We start from the raw sequence: 14,406 nt of genomic DNA, 5'->3' as shown, positions 1-14,406 counted from the left end.
AGCAGCCGTGGTAACACAGAGGATGCAAGTATTATCCGAAATAATTGGGTGTAAAGCCTCAGGTGGCTTTTTAAGTCCATGGGTTCAGCTCCTCTTCAGCTTTAGTTGTCCATTAGACTTGAGACTTGCTACTTCTTCAAAATCTGAATCCATTTGATTAAAATACACAGTTCCCTGTCCCTCGTTGGAAAAATTCATTTCCAGCATGTAAAAAGCAAAAGCTCATTCAAATTATCAGAAGACCAATGGCAACCTCAAGCACAGTTCCAAGATCCCCATACACCCAGGAAAGGAAATGCAGCTTTGACTACTCAGGATTAAAAAATTAAAGCTTGTAACCAAATTTGAAGGTCATTAGAGAATCAGAAATGGAGAAATGGAAGGGAAGCCTTGGCATAACTGGTAAAGTTGCTGCCGTGTGACCATGAGGTCACGAGTTCAAGCCGTAGAAACAACCCCTTGCAAAAATGCAGGGTAAGGCTGCGTACAATAGACCCTTGTGGTCCGACCCTTCCCCGGATCCCGTGCATAACGAGAGTTTAGTGCAGCGGGCTGCCCTTTTATTAAAGAATCAGAAATGGTTAGTAGGAGTATTACTTTTAGCCAAGGACTAAAACAAGAAATCAACCATAAGGACTGCTTGGCGATCACATAAGGAAGAAACACTAATTTGATGATATCGTCATTTCGTATCAAGTAGAAGTAGTAATTACTCATCTGGTAACTTGTTGAATCTGGCTAATAGGGCACATCAAATTCAGCCCTATTCCTCCATCTTTTATTTTCAATCTATACTTTTATGATGAAATGAATGAAGAGTAAAAAGGTTCAAATACCCAACCAAAACCACAAAAGTTTGAACGAGAAACATGAGAAGGCAGAGTGTCCCTTCATTTATATAACCCAAAAAGTAGTGAGCATATACTGATTTTTGCAATACTAAGAGCTGCCACCCAATACAAATAGATATTGGAAGAAAATAACTGTAAAGAGAAAAATACAATCAGACTGTGAGAATGTTATAACAAAGATTAGTTCCACCCTTCCCACTAAAATGGTAACTTTTAAGGATGTATTCCCCATCATCCTGTCTTTCTTGCCGTCAATTTTTCAAGAGCCACAACAAGCTGATTTTTGGGCGCTTTGAGAAGCTCCTGCTGCCTGGTCTGGTTGATTAATCCTGATAGTCTGAGGCTGCAAAAATTCAGGAATGCAGGAGTCAGTGTGGTCAAATATTCCATGTCTGGGAAATGGAAGAGGTCATTGTGCTGATGTTCACATTCAATGGAGTATTACAGCTAAGTTTGCTTTTAAGAATCGCTATTGCAAGTCTATTGAAGAGTACGACCACACGCTACTTATTGAATATTAAAGGCTCACACCTTGGCCCTTCCTTCCCGGGCCAACCCTACCCTAACCTAAGATAAGACGGTTCAGCCCTCAGGTTGGGGAAGAGCTAGTTGCATCAGATAAAATAGCAATTCCTAGTTTGAATCCTGGACCGGCTCAACAAATGAGGCTCTCGAAAGAGAGCTTTCAACCTTTCTTCTTCCTTTGGAAATAGGGATTAGAAGGGATGTCTTGGAAGGGACAATAATGAGGAAACTCGACCTGAAAAGTGCATACCCGAAAGAGCTTTTTTCCAGGATCTGACAACTAAATCAAAGATTTGAAGTGCAAAAGGAATGCAACATGAAGACTGAATCATGCAAGCATATATGGGAAACTGAAAGGGAAGTCATTTCTTGTTAAAAAACTGCTAATTTTTGGGTAGTTTCTTAGTAAGAAAAATCCTCTCTTATCATTGAAAGACCCCCACATTTCAGCCTCAAGCTCTATCTTGCCAGAAGTTAAATCATAGAAATATCAATAGTCTATCCTTCTTATTAATTTTTTAGCAGTCAAACTTGTCAGCCAGCACATAATATGCACCACTTCTGAACTTAGTAAATAATACCTCAGCCTTTGAGTCAGATTCAGCAAGTCTTTGCTTTATATCCCGAGCTATGGAAAAGAAAACCTCCTCCACATTCATATTTGTCTTGGCACTCTGCACCAAATATCACTACAATATGAGGAGAATTGCTATTGCAAATAATTCCTATGCTGGCAAGAAGTTGTACTTACTGTCTCAAAGAATTTAATGCCATATTCGTCAGCTAGTGCTTGACCTTTTGATGTAGGAACAGCCTGCAGAAAAGGTTTACATGAACTCAGTCACATAGCAGCTATAAATAGCATGTATACAACAACATACATAGATCAGATGATGATTGGATAGAGAGAAAGAGAGAACCCTTTTGCTTTCATCCATGTCAGCCTTGTTGCCGACCAGAATTTTGTTGACGTTGTCGGAAGCATGCTGCTCAATGTTTCTTATCCAGTTCCTGATGTCTAAACAAATGCACAAAGTTAGTTTTGGAGCTGACCAAAAGAAATTTACGACATTCTTATTTAACGAAATTCTGACAAATAGAAGAATGAATAGTTTATCAACAATCTTAAAGGCCCTGCTTCATTCAATTGCTCCATGATAAGGGAGGGCGAGAGTACAAGCCACGGGGAACAAATGTAGTTTTCTAGAAAATCCTTGATTGGAAGGGATTTCAGGAAGGAGATTCCCCGTCAAGACCTCCAACATGGCAGCTAGACCCTTACCAGTATGCCAACCCCTTAGTGGTTAAGGAGAAGAACAGTCATCTATAAAGTTAAAGCAACCACTTCTAAATTGATATAACAAAATATTTACAGATTCCTTTACTGCAATGTATTTTGGGAACTTACTGTTAAAAGATGACTCATCAGTTACGTCATACACCAGCAATATACCCATGGCTCCACGGTAGTAAGCTGCAAGGACAGGAGAATAACTAAAACGTGAAGTTGACATATTAATGCAGCAGAGAGGACCCGACGTCACAACCTGTGTCGAGCCTATGAAAGAGTATGCCCGAGTGCATCAAACAACTCTTGGAGGAGAAAAAAGGCATCATGCTGGACAAGTTGCCCATGTGTCTACCACCGAGGCAGTTTTGACTTGGTGTATGTGTTTGCCCAAATAGGAAAATCAAATGACAAGATAACAAGACGAAATGATACACAGCTCATTTCACCCGCGAGCTTACCAGTTGTAATTGTTCGGAACCGCTCCTGACCAGCAGTATCCCAGATTTGTAGTTTGATTCGTTTGCCATCAAGCTCTATGGTCCTTATCTTGAAGTCAATGCTGTGTAAGAAAACCTTGCATCAGAGTAAGTCTACCTAAAAATAAATATGTAGGTAAATAACTAATCATTTGTTCTTGTCAGAGTCCATCCATGTTTTCACCAAATCGTAAACAAATACCACATATTCAACTTTCATAATCTACATTTATACTTAAGAGGTTACGTAAATTTCATATCAACATTTTCTACGTAAGAGGTTACGTACTTTACCATAAATAAACTTTTTTTCATTTAGTTGGTAAGTATAAGAAACCATGCCTGTTTATTTGATATAATGAGAAACATTGCCTTCTTCTCAAGTATTCACCACCTTTTCCCCATTTCAATCAATTTAAGTTGGTATATCTTCATCACCTTTGAGAAACCAAAAGAGCATAATAGCAACAATAATAATAGTAGTAGTGGTGGTGGGGTGGTAGTAGTAGCAGTAGTATTTTGTTCATTTTCATAATGTACACTCAAGTTAAGAGGTTGTGTGCTACTTTTGGACAGAACTTCATTTTCTTATCAAGTTCCTTGTGTTCATAAATCTTGATTACCTTTGAGTTTCAAGTGCTTTAAGAAAAACAAAAAGAAGGAAGAAGAAGAAGATGATGATGACGACATAATAATGACTATGATAACGACAAAGACAACAATTACAGTGTCCTTAAGAAGTAGGAGACGATTACCCAATAGTTGTAATAAAACTGGTCGTGAAGGAGCCATCTGAGAAACGTAAAAGAAGGCAACTCTTACCCACACCTGAAAATTCAAACAGAGGTTATTATATCCAGATTCATAAGAACTAACAAAGTTCAACATTTACAAATAAAAAAAAAAGGAAAAAAGAAGAAGAATTATAAGCAGCTATTGAACTTCAGTCACTTGGCAGCCAACAACTCAACATTGATAGAGATATACTATAACTGATAAATAGGATAACATAGCAATGCTCTTGATCGACTCTGAGCTGCGGGAATATTAGAAAAGTGAAAGCAGAATAATCCCAGCAGAAAGCACCAAAAGAGAGAGAATGAAACCTTTTAAGGAACTAGGCGCCCTAATAATATCCAGCATTTACTAATAATTTGCAACCATGCCTCCAACTTAACGAATAGTACTGAAGATTTCTTGTGGAATCCCAACTTTGTAGATGTGTACCAAACTGCTAGGCATGCTAGCAGAATGATTGACACGAACATTCTGTTTTCAGTAATTTTACAACAGTCTACAAGCGAATTTGTAGATGCTACTACTTGTCCGAAATTTCATAGATTCATATCCAGTCTGTAACTAATCCTGAAGGTATTTTATTGCCAGCATCTTTCAGAATAGTAATCATGCATGAGTCTTCCATTCTCCTCGTTCCTTACCCCTCCCAGGGACATGAGCAGGTCAGAGGCAGTGACCACCTTGCAGGTTAACCTGCTTACAAGTTTCCTAAGCTTTCGCTGAACTTTAGAAGTTAATTATCATTTTGGTCAAGTAGTAAATCTCCTAAGATTTACTTGATAGGAAGGTATGGAGGTCGAGGATTAGGGTAGTAGAGTAGGTAGTCTAGAGTGTTCATAACGGTAGTATTGGCACGCAGTCTAGCTTTTTGTTGGTAGTAGGTTTTTATGACTAACCGTTGTTTTCTTTCATTGTTGATCATCTTACTATCTGATTGTTTTTATTCTGCTTTTATATGGCTTCTTGGTACTGTCCCTTCTTGTCTATATTTTCATTAATGTGGTGCTTATACTGTCCTAAGCCGAGGGTCTATTGGAAACAACCTGTCTATCCTCACAAGGTAGGGATAAGGTTTGCGTACACACTAACCTCCCCAGACCCCACGGTGTGGGATATTACTGGGTATGTTGTTGTTGTTAGTAAATCTCCTAAAAAGTGCATTATTAAAATGGTGCTTATCAATCAAGCAGCTAAAAATCAGTATGGTGTTTGACATGTATGAGCTGAGTTATATAAATGCGTTCATGTAAGCAGGTCCAGCGGATGCTTGTATAAGCTGGTCACGTGGACCATAGTTTTTTTATTGAAGAGCTCAAACGAACCATAGTTGGACTCCAAAGTTGAAAATACATTTCGACTTAGATGAGGTAAGATAATGCGATTTTTCTAGTTAATAATTTGAACTACAAGCTAGTTGCTAAAGAATGATGAAGATTCCAACAACCACAGCTAGATCCTTTTTTTTAATTTCCCCTTGATGAATCAAATAAGTGCTGGTGTTGTACACCAGCAAGGTGTTTTATATACAAACGTATTTTACAAATGTAAATTTGACCCTCAGCAGAAGTTTGTCCATCTTTCAATGCAAAGCGGCATTTCCTCTTTACACCAAAGAAATAAATGAAATAAAATCGTCTATTTAATGTGTTGTATTGAAGTCACCACTCCTTCAAAAGGTCTCCTATTCCTCTGTTTCTAAATTAGACAAAAGATACATAGGGTACATTTGTCAAAATTGAGTCATTCGGCCAATCAACTTACACCTAAATATTTGAGAGAAATTTTCCTTACTGGAGTTCTTAGCCAATCAAGGAGCTATCTATATTGGCAGTGTATGATCTGAATATCATTCAAGCATCAAATTATAATCCAAAGATCATTAATTTGGTAGATGTTATGTTTTCCACTAGTAGTGTCTGTAATTTTTCCCATTATCATCGTAAGAGAAACAAACTAAAGTGAACTAAAGTGAACCACCATGAGTGCGCTCCTTGGTCAAATGCATAAAATTGATAATAGTAAAATGGTCAGAGAAGAAAATGTATACACTGAATGTGAAAAAAAAAAAAAATAGAAAATTCTAAAAAGACTAAAATAAACACAGAAATAACCTAATAGGCATCAAATTAACTATTGACTCTAGTCAGAGTCAACTAAACATTTCCTTTCCTTGTCACACAACATGCAACACCCACCAGCAAATGAAGCACAATTTCAAGCACGAGAACAATACCCCCATCGTTCCATTTTGTCTTAAAATATTTCCTTCTTAGTTTGTTTAAAAAAAAGTGACACATTTCTATATTTACAAACAACTTAACTTTAAACTTCTCATTTTACTCTTAATCACCTGATTTTATAGCCAAAAATATTGTAGCATGTTTAACACCGGAAGTTCCAAAACCCTTCTTTCTTTTTTAAACTTTGTGCCCAGACAAGCGTCATCCCGCGTCATCCCAGGAAATGAAACATAGGGAGTACTAACAATGAGTTCTTCAAGTATTAATGGGTTCATGTCTCAAGGAAGCAAAACAAAAATCCTATAAACAACAATTATCCATTACATTTTTGTTTCATGACGGTGGTATCTAGGCCAACTTGCGCGCTTCTCAACTATTCCAGCAAATACTTGCTACCTCCCACCAGCAAATATACCAGGTAAATCTGCCCACCAAGTCTTAGGCAGTGGGAAGAAATCATCTACAAGTGTTTATTTCTCCATTACATTCTTAGACTAACGAAAGTTCTCTAGCATCGTTGCACACATTTTTGTTATTACCTACTAAAGTTCTCTAGCATGTTGTTTTTTTTTTATTTTTTATTTTTGACATAATTATGACCCCTGGTTACTCGAACCCCTAACCTTAAGGTAGGAGGTGCAAGCGCTTTCCACTCGAGCCTTCCTCTCTGGTCAGTTGTCACAAGTTCTCGAGCATCATTTCGCAATATTTTGTTATTACCTATGAAACTACCATTTATAACTGAGGAATAAGCCATTTATTTAAACTTAAAAAAAAAAAAGGGAACTACGAAATAAGCTAACATTAGAGTTCTACGCCGAGATCGCAAGGCTACGCAACCACGAATTTTTATTTTTTTTCGGTCAGGCAACCTACCAGCCTCGAACTCTTGACCTAGTGGCATGAAGAGGCGAAACCAAGAAAATTATTACAACATCTCATATGCAATCGCGTTCAAATTTGGAATCAATCGAAGAAAAAAAAAACTAAAAACACAAATAAATCAAATGTATAGTCGATTTTATACATAAAAAAATTAAGAAAAAAAAAAAGCTTACCGCTGTCGCCGATCAAGAGGAGCTTGATTAGGTAATCGTAATCGGCTCGAGCTCTAGCGGGTGGAGCGGCCATTTGAATTTTCTCAGGAAAAAATGATGAAGGGGAATATCTCCAACCTTAGATAAACAAAAAATCAAATTTAAATTTAATTAACTGACATTTATGTGTATATATACGAAGATTTATACATAAATATACATACCGGATCGGAGAAGAGTGGAAGGAAAGAAAAAGAGAGATATGACAATATGTTTGAGATCTAATAAATGGGGAGGCTGTAAAAAAAGAAAAGAAAAGAAAAAAGAAATATTAGGAGGGAAGCGTCTTTGCAACGTTAGTCACGTCGGCACCGGTCGGCCGTTGATTTTTCGATACTTCTTTTACTTTTTCGTGCCATTATTATTTATCTTTTTCAATAAGGCAACAATAACAACAATCCGGTATAATCCCACAAGTGGGATTTGGGGAGGGTAGTGTGTACGCATACCTTACCCTTACCTTGGGGTAGAGACGTTGTTTCCAATATACCCTCGGTATCCTTCCCTCCAACAACTCCCACCTTGCTCTTGGGGTGACTCGAACTCACAACCTCACCTTGCTCTTAGGTGACTCGAACTCACAACCTCTTGGTTGGAAGTAGAGGGCGCTTACCATCAGGGGCAAAGAGGCACGGTACAAAATAGGAAGCATAACGAATTCGTCTTTTATATTTTTTTATTTAAATATTACGAGTTGTGCTCTTAGCACTAGATTAAAGTATTCAATAATATGCCATCAACTTTTTCTTTATGCTAGTTTTAGGATACGCGCAACCTTATCTCAATAAATATAAAATTATAAAGTTACATAAATATTAAAATTTATGTTTGAGTTATAAAATTAAATCTAATAAAATATTAAATTATTATCGCAAAAGATATTATTCAATCGCTATATTTTTTATTAACTCTTTTTTGTTTTTTTGGAGTGAGCTTTCTTTTTCTATCTAGGTACATAACCATGTATATATTTATTTTTTTATAGAAGTAGGAGGTTAAGGTCGTAATGAAGTTACTTATTATTAATGGATTCTAAAAGGACAATGCTACTTAGCAAAAAATATGGAGCGTATGTTATAAAAATATCCTAAACAATTTATAGTCTTAGCTACCCTCTGAAGTTGGCTATTTGATAATTGATAAAATCTGGACGTCGATATGTTAAAGAGCGTGGATATATACTCTCTCCTTTAGGCGCGTAAAAGTGAAGAATAATTGAAAAAATAACTTTCAAAAATGACATTTTTCAATCGTTAATTGTTATATAATCATATACAAGTGTTATTTGTCAGAATATAATTATATATTTTTTCTTGCTTCATCTTAATGTACAACACATACTTTTTTCTCAAGTATTTCTTCAAATCAAGGATCAAAAACAGTGTTGTGTTTTTCATTTAAAAAATGCAATATCCCTTTTGTGTTTTTGATTATTAACTAATATAATTATAATATTTGAGATGTTTTTAGCACTAATGTCAGTAACATCTAGAGATTTAAAAGTCGTATATATTTACAAAGCAAAAGACACAAAGTTTTAGAACCTAAAATATCATTGAATATAGAAGGAGCACAAACTTATATTATCAATTTTAGTAACAAATAGTTCTTACTTATTCCTTGTGGACTTTATCATTTTTTGTTTACTTGTTTATCATTATATTCAAATTCATTTCTCTCGTTTGAATTGACAATATAGTAATTTTATATGAATTTATCATTAGAAGTAGAAGTTACCTTGATATTTTGATTATTCCTTAATTCAAATTAAAATTGTCAAAATCGGTGTAACTTTGTTCGTTCATATACATTATTTAGTTGATATTAGATCTTGATAAATAGGAATTTGAAATTAAATTTTCGAGTTTTCTTCTTTGAACATGAATTAAACTGAGTTATAGTTATTTTATGCATTTTAAGTAAAAACAATAATTAATATGAATTAAAATATTAATCAATTTTGGATTCTAAATATTAACAGTTCCTATTATGACAAAACTTTCACTTAATTTTTGAATTTTCATTTTTCAATAAAATAATTAATGACAATGATATTTAATATATAAGATGACGTACGTGTTATCTATCATTATTAATTAAAGTGCTTATATTAAGTATAAAAAATGTACAAGTCACCTTAAAAACTTTGTCTACATATGAAAAATTAGAATTTTTGCTACTCACATGGTCCAAAAAAGAAATGGACAAAGAATTAGAATTTGAAAACATGCACGAAGACGAAAACTTTGCAATTCATTACAATTCCTAACGTGTAAAAACTTGGAAACATGGAAGGGTTATATGTAAGGAAAATAGTTACAGAAAAATTATCTATGTAAAATCTAACTCAATATCGGATTCCTAAATATTAGGATTTTTTACATAGTTCTAATAAGGAAAAAATTAATTAATTTAAAGTTCTAAATATTAAAAAAATAATTAAATTATAATTATAATTTTATCCAATGTGAATTCTATTTTTAAAGGGTAAAAAAGACGAACGACATTTCGCTAAGGGCCTTCGTGCTTTTAATATAGTATAGATAGATTGATTGATTTTACGTATGAGTTTAGACAAGATTTGATTGAGTTGACATAATAGTGAAATAATCCAAACTAAAATTACAACATAATATTTGAAAATTATATTTTGACATAAATTTTACTAAAAATAAAACGTTAAAATTTTTTGAGGGAAATTATTATTTTATTTAGATACTCCTCAAATAATTCTTTTAATATTTATATTATTTTTTGAAATATTAAAGTATTATTTATACACAAAACGAGCCCTCTTCTAATATATGACATGAAAAGAAGAACCAACCAAGTAAGATCGAAATAAGTTATAAATGGCACAAGTCAATGACAAAAACCACTCGCTTTAATAGGAGGGTAATGTCACAATTATGTTGCCAGTTCAAATGGTTGAATCTTCTCCACTCAACAATTAATTGTATAAGAACATTATCATATAAAAGTATCTCAGTTATATATAAATATTATAATTAAATGATATTCACTTGATATTTTATAGGTGCACATTTGGATGGTGAGCCTCGAGTAATGTATTTCAAATTTATAAGCTAGAATTATTTGCAGACGTGATATAGAAATAATTAAAGTAGAAATAAAAAACACAAAACACAATTATTCTTTAATAAAGTTACCTAGACATTGTTTGGATGGTGTTGTATTCCAAAAAAAACTACAGTGAAAGGGACTTAATCTGACCTCAAAAAAAATATAACAATGGTGATTTCATCACCCCAAAAGTCAGTAGGAGCTATATACTATGTAGCAAACTAGATATCACACTGTTTACCCAAAAAACGGATAGAGTTGAATTTATACGTAGTTCTAAGGATACGTGGTATAACTTGACACAAATCGAAAAGTAAGTAGAAATATATTGAGTATTGACTGTATAAAGAATGAAATATAAACCAAACTGAGTGGAAAGCGATTTATGAACAAGCAAGACGAAATATACAAAACCCAAAAAAGGATAATTTCTATATGAATATCAGTATGTCTTTCTCTGTGAATATCAATAATATGAGAGTGTATGAATGCCTTAATGTTGGATCCACTTACAGAAATAATAGCCATCCCTCTTATAGTGGAGGGATCCTACTTTGAATATAATTAAAAATACATAGTGGGAAACCTATGATAGATTAGCTTTTCCCCAATTCCCGCCGAGATTCTCTCCCTCAGTACGGCCGTAACGGCTCTTGTCTCTTGGCTCGATTTTGATCGGATTTGGTATTGGTCGATTTTCAGATTTAGAGCTTGATATTAACTCGAGGCTCGATATCGACTCGGGCTCGATATTGGTCGGTCTCTGGCTCTTAGGCTCGATGACACCACCTCATATCATAGTTCGATTTGGACTCGAGCTCGGTAATGAGTTCGAGCTCAGCATTCAATCGGTCCTAGAAATTTGAGCTCGATAACCTGGTTTCGGATCTCATCCCGATATTATGAAGATGACCTTCTGTCCATTATGTTCTAATCTTGACTAGTCATACGAAGGTCGAAATCGGTTTTGACCGTATATAGATAGTCCCCTCGTTTCTCGAGAAGAATGTGGCGAGAAACAACATAATTTTCCAACGGTATGACTAGATATAAACTAACGTTTGCATCGAACCCGATCATGACGTATGTGATAGTTGTCCCGTCGGTTCAGTTACCAAGGCATTAAATGAGTGTCAGAAGATGGTCGGTCGCTGCTGATATTGAACCGTCATTACCAATTCTATAAATAGCTCCTCTCTTTACCATTTTTTACTTTTAGATCTTCAATCACCAAATATACTAAGTTCTTATTGTATCTTCTGAATTATTCATCTGTGAATCTGTGATTCTCACTTACAGAATCTCTCTTCAAAACACCAAATCTTTGTCATCTCTTTCTGTTTTCAATCTTCACATCTAAATGGCGAAAACGTCAAAACCCATCCCCCCCCCCCCCCCCCAAAAAAAGCTTCTTCTTCACGGCCCGCCGGCGACAAAATACTGGTAGAGCCACGATTTGAGGAGTGTGTTCCCGGGGTGTGTGTTCTTACCTCTGATTTTAAGATCGATAAAGCCTCGTCGGTTCCTGGTCGATGTGAGCCAATATCGAGGTATATGTGCTCGATAACCGAGGGACATCTTGAATAATTAAGGAAAGATTGCAACTAGGAGAACAAAGAAGTGATAATCCCGGCTCCCGAAGAAGATATTACTACCCATGTGAAAGGTTTTTAAGCGTGTATACTTACCCTTTTACGTTGGGCTCGCTCGACCCTGTTGTCATCGATTTTTGCCGCCAATACCGAACAACCGTAGGCCAAATCCATCCTTCTTTTTGGTGGATCGTTATTTTGATCCGCTTCTTCGTAAACAAAATTGAGGGGATGCCTTTCACCCTCGACCACCTCATCAGATTGTACAGCCCCCGCCTCTATCGAGGTGGGTTAATAAAACTCCAGCGCCGGACTAACAAAGTGCTGTTCTCGAGCATATACGAGGACAAGGACCGAGGCTGGATGGGCAGATTCGTTCGAGTGAAGACCTCCAATCTAATCCCGGCCGAGAAGATGTCGTTTCCCGAGGAATGGAACATGAAGTGTAAGTATAATTCTACTGTTAGCTCCTATTGTTTCTTTTTCCTTCGTTTCTTTCTCACCGATATCCTTTTTCCGTAATGTAGCGGTTGCTTGGATGCCCTGTGCTATTCCTAACCTTAAGAGTTGGGTACAGGACCTGGCTTCGACCTCCACCTATGACGAGCGCTCGTGGCGCGACTTATCAAAGGGACGATGGGAGGCTAAAACTCATGGTAAGCTTCTTTCCCATGTCTTCGACGATTCGAACAAAATGCCTCTTTTATACTTAACCAATTTTCTTGTGTGTAGGCCTGGGCAAAGATGCGGTCATGAGGCCCCCGTATGGTAAGGAAGAGACTTTGGCCCCGGTTCCGAAACCGGCGAAGGACAATAAGAGAAAAATGGCCTCTACTTTCGAGGATCCAAAACCTAAGACAAGGATGGCTCGTAAGCCGAAGAAGAATACCATCCTTTTGACTGAAGAATCAGTTCGACGTCTAAGGGATGAAGACGAAGAAGAAGAAGAAGAAGAAGAAGAAAACGACGGGTCCATACTGGTGGCCCGAGTGAAGAAAACCATTGATGCCCCAAAGGCAGCTGGGCCGATGGCGGTTGACGAGGCTCCATCTCGAACTGAGGGGATATCGGAGAAGGGCTTGGGCAAAGTCCCCGAGTCTTTAGAGACCAGGGAAGCCTCCCACCGAAGTCAACAACCGCTTGGTATATTTGAATAGGCCGGCCCTAAAGTTCTTCGAACTGAGGAGAACGCCCCAAGTGACTCACTTGGGGCAATAGTAATCGGAGACTCGCCTACTCTCCCTGCTTTTTTCGAAAGGGCGATTCGGGAAGCCCAAGCTTTGGGGACCCTCGAGGTAGATGGGGCCCATGAGGGAGAGGACCCCTTTTGTGATTTGTTTACCGGTATCGAGGATGCTGCTAGCCCGAGTGACGCGTTGGGTCTCTTATTTGAGGTTCAACGAACCCTGAATCAGGTAAGTCTCGATTCCTTTTGTTGATGTCATATTTTTCCATTTTTTGCCTAACTTTTTCTCTTTTCCTATAGGCTTTAGCTCTTCATCAAGAGGACTTTTCCAAGTCTCGGACAGAGCTGAGTTGACGTGAGGCCGACCTTCGAGGGCTTTCGGAGGAGAGAAATGGCGTAAAACTTCTTAATGGGCAGAAAGAGGAAGAGATCAAAGATCTTCAAGCCGAGTTGGCCAAGTCTCACCAAGATCAGACCGACCTGACCGAGCAGGTAATGATAATCTTAAAAACCCATATGCTCGATTCGGGAACGGTGGCTAATATTTCGATCTCACAGCTGCAGCAAAAACTTGAGGTGATCGGGCTACTTCGTGATGAGGTCGATACGATAAGGGCGGAGACCTTGGGGTGGAAAGAAGGCATGGACCGCCTCGCTGCCGAAAAAGAGACTGCTGGAGCCCAATTATTATCGGCTGAAATCAACTTCAAGGCATGAAGGAGAAGAGCTCGGTTCAAGCAAGAAAAATAGAGGAGCTCGAAGCTCGGTTGACTTCCTAACTTGCCAAGGCTAAATCTGAAGCCAAAAAAGCAAAGGCCAAGGCGGATGCATTCATGGCCGTCTATCGGGTCGATGTTGAAGTCGCTCAAGTACAAGCGAAAGAGGCAGCCGAGACCACTCAAACTCGAGCATATTGGGTTGCTGAACTCGCCAAATGCCAATCTCGTAGGGAAACCCTCGAGGAAATCCATGCTCGAGGTTTCGATCTTACTGAAGATAAAAAAGGCTAAAGAGCTTGAAGCCGATGCTGGAGCCCTGGCTTCCGATGATGACGATGATGATGATGAGAGCAAGAGCGGGGAGGAGCTCGATGGAGTAGAGACTGCTCCCGGAGATAATCAGGAACCTTAGGTTTTTTATTTTTGATCTTTTTGTTTAGGGTCCTGATCGGACCTTGTAAATACTCATATATATGAAGATCTTTTCCTTTCCCGACTTGCCTTTGTTTCATTCATGCCTCATGAAAGTTTTCATAAGTTCGAGGCT

The 14,406-nt window shown here is 37.2% G+C and overlaps 1 protein-coding gene across 1 annotated transcript; it reads right to left on the bottom strand.

The window, feature by feature from the left end:
- Window positions 1-855: 855 nt before the first annotated feature.
- LOC104120574 (ras-related protein RABE1c) lies at window positions 856-7,618 on the bottom strand. The gene is made up of 9 exons (XM_009632367.4): window positions 7,443-7,618; window positions 7,240-7,356; window positions 3,899-3,971; window positions 3,126-3,226; window positions 2,785-2,850; window positions 2,297-2,394; window positions 2,128-2,190; window positions 1,958-2,050; window positions 856-1,194 (listed from the first exon to the last, which is right to left on the bottom strand). Exons 2-9 carry the CDS (start codon window positions 7,310-7,312, stop codon window positions 1,111-1,113), a joined length of 651 nt encoding a protein of 216 aa, XP_009630662.1. The 5' UTR covers window positions 7,313-7,356; window positions 7,443-7,618; the 3' UTR covers window positions 856-1,110.
- Between the last annotated feature and the right edge of the window lie 6,788 nt (window positions 7,619-14,406).

The sequence above is a fragment of the Nicotiana tomentosiformis genome, chromosome 7, assembly GCF_000390325.3.
Source record: "Nicotiana tomentosiformis chromosome 7, ASM39032v3, whole genome shotgun sequence".
Taxonomy (NCBI): domain Eukaryota; kingdom Viridiplantae; phylum Streptophyta; class Magnoliopsida; order Solanales; family Solanaceae; genus Nicotiana; species Nicotiana tomentosiformis.
The sequence above is the reverse complement of the archived record's forward strand: the minus strand, read 5'-3'. Positions and strand labels throughout refer to the sequence as shown.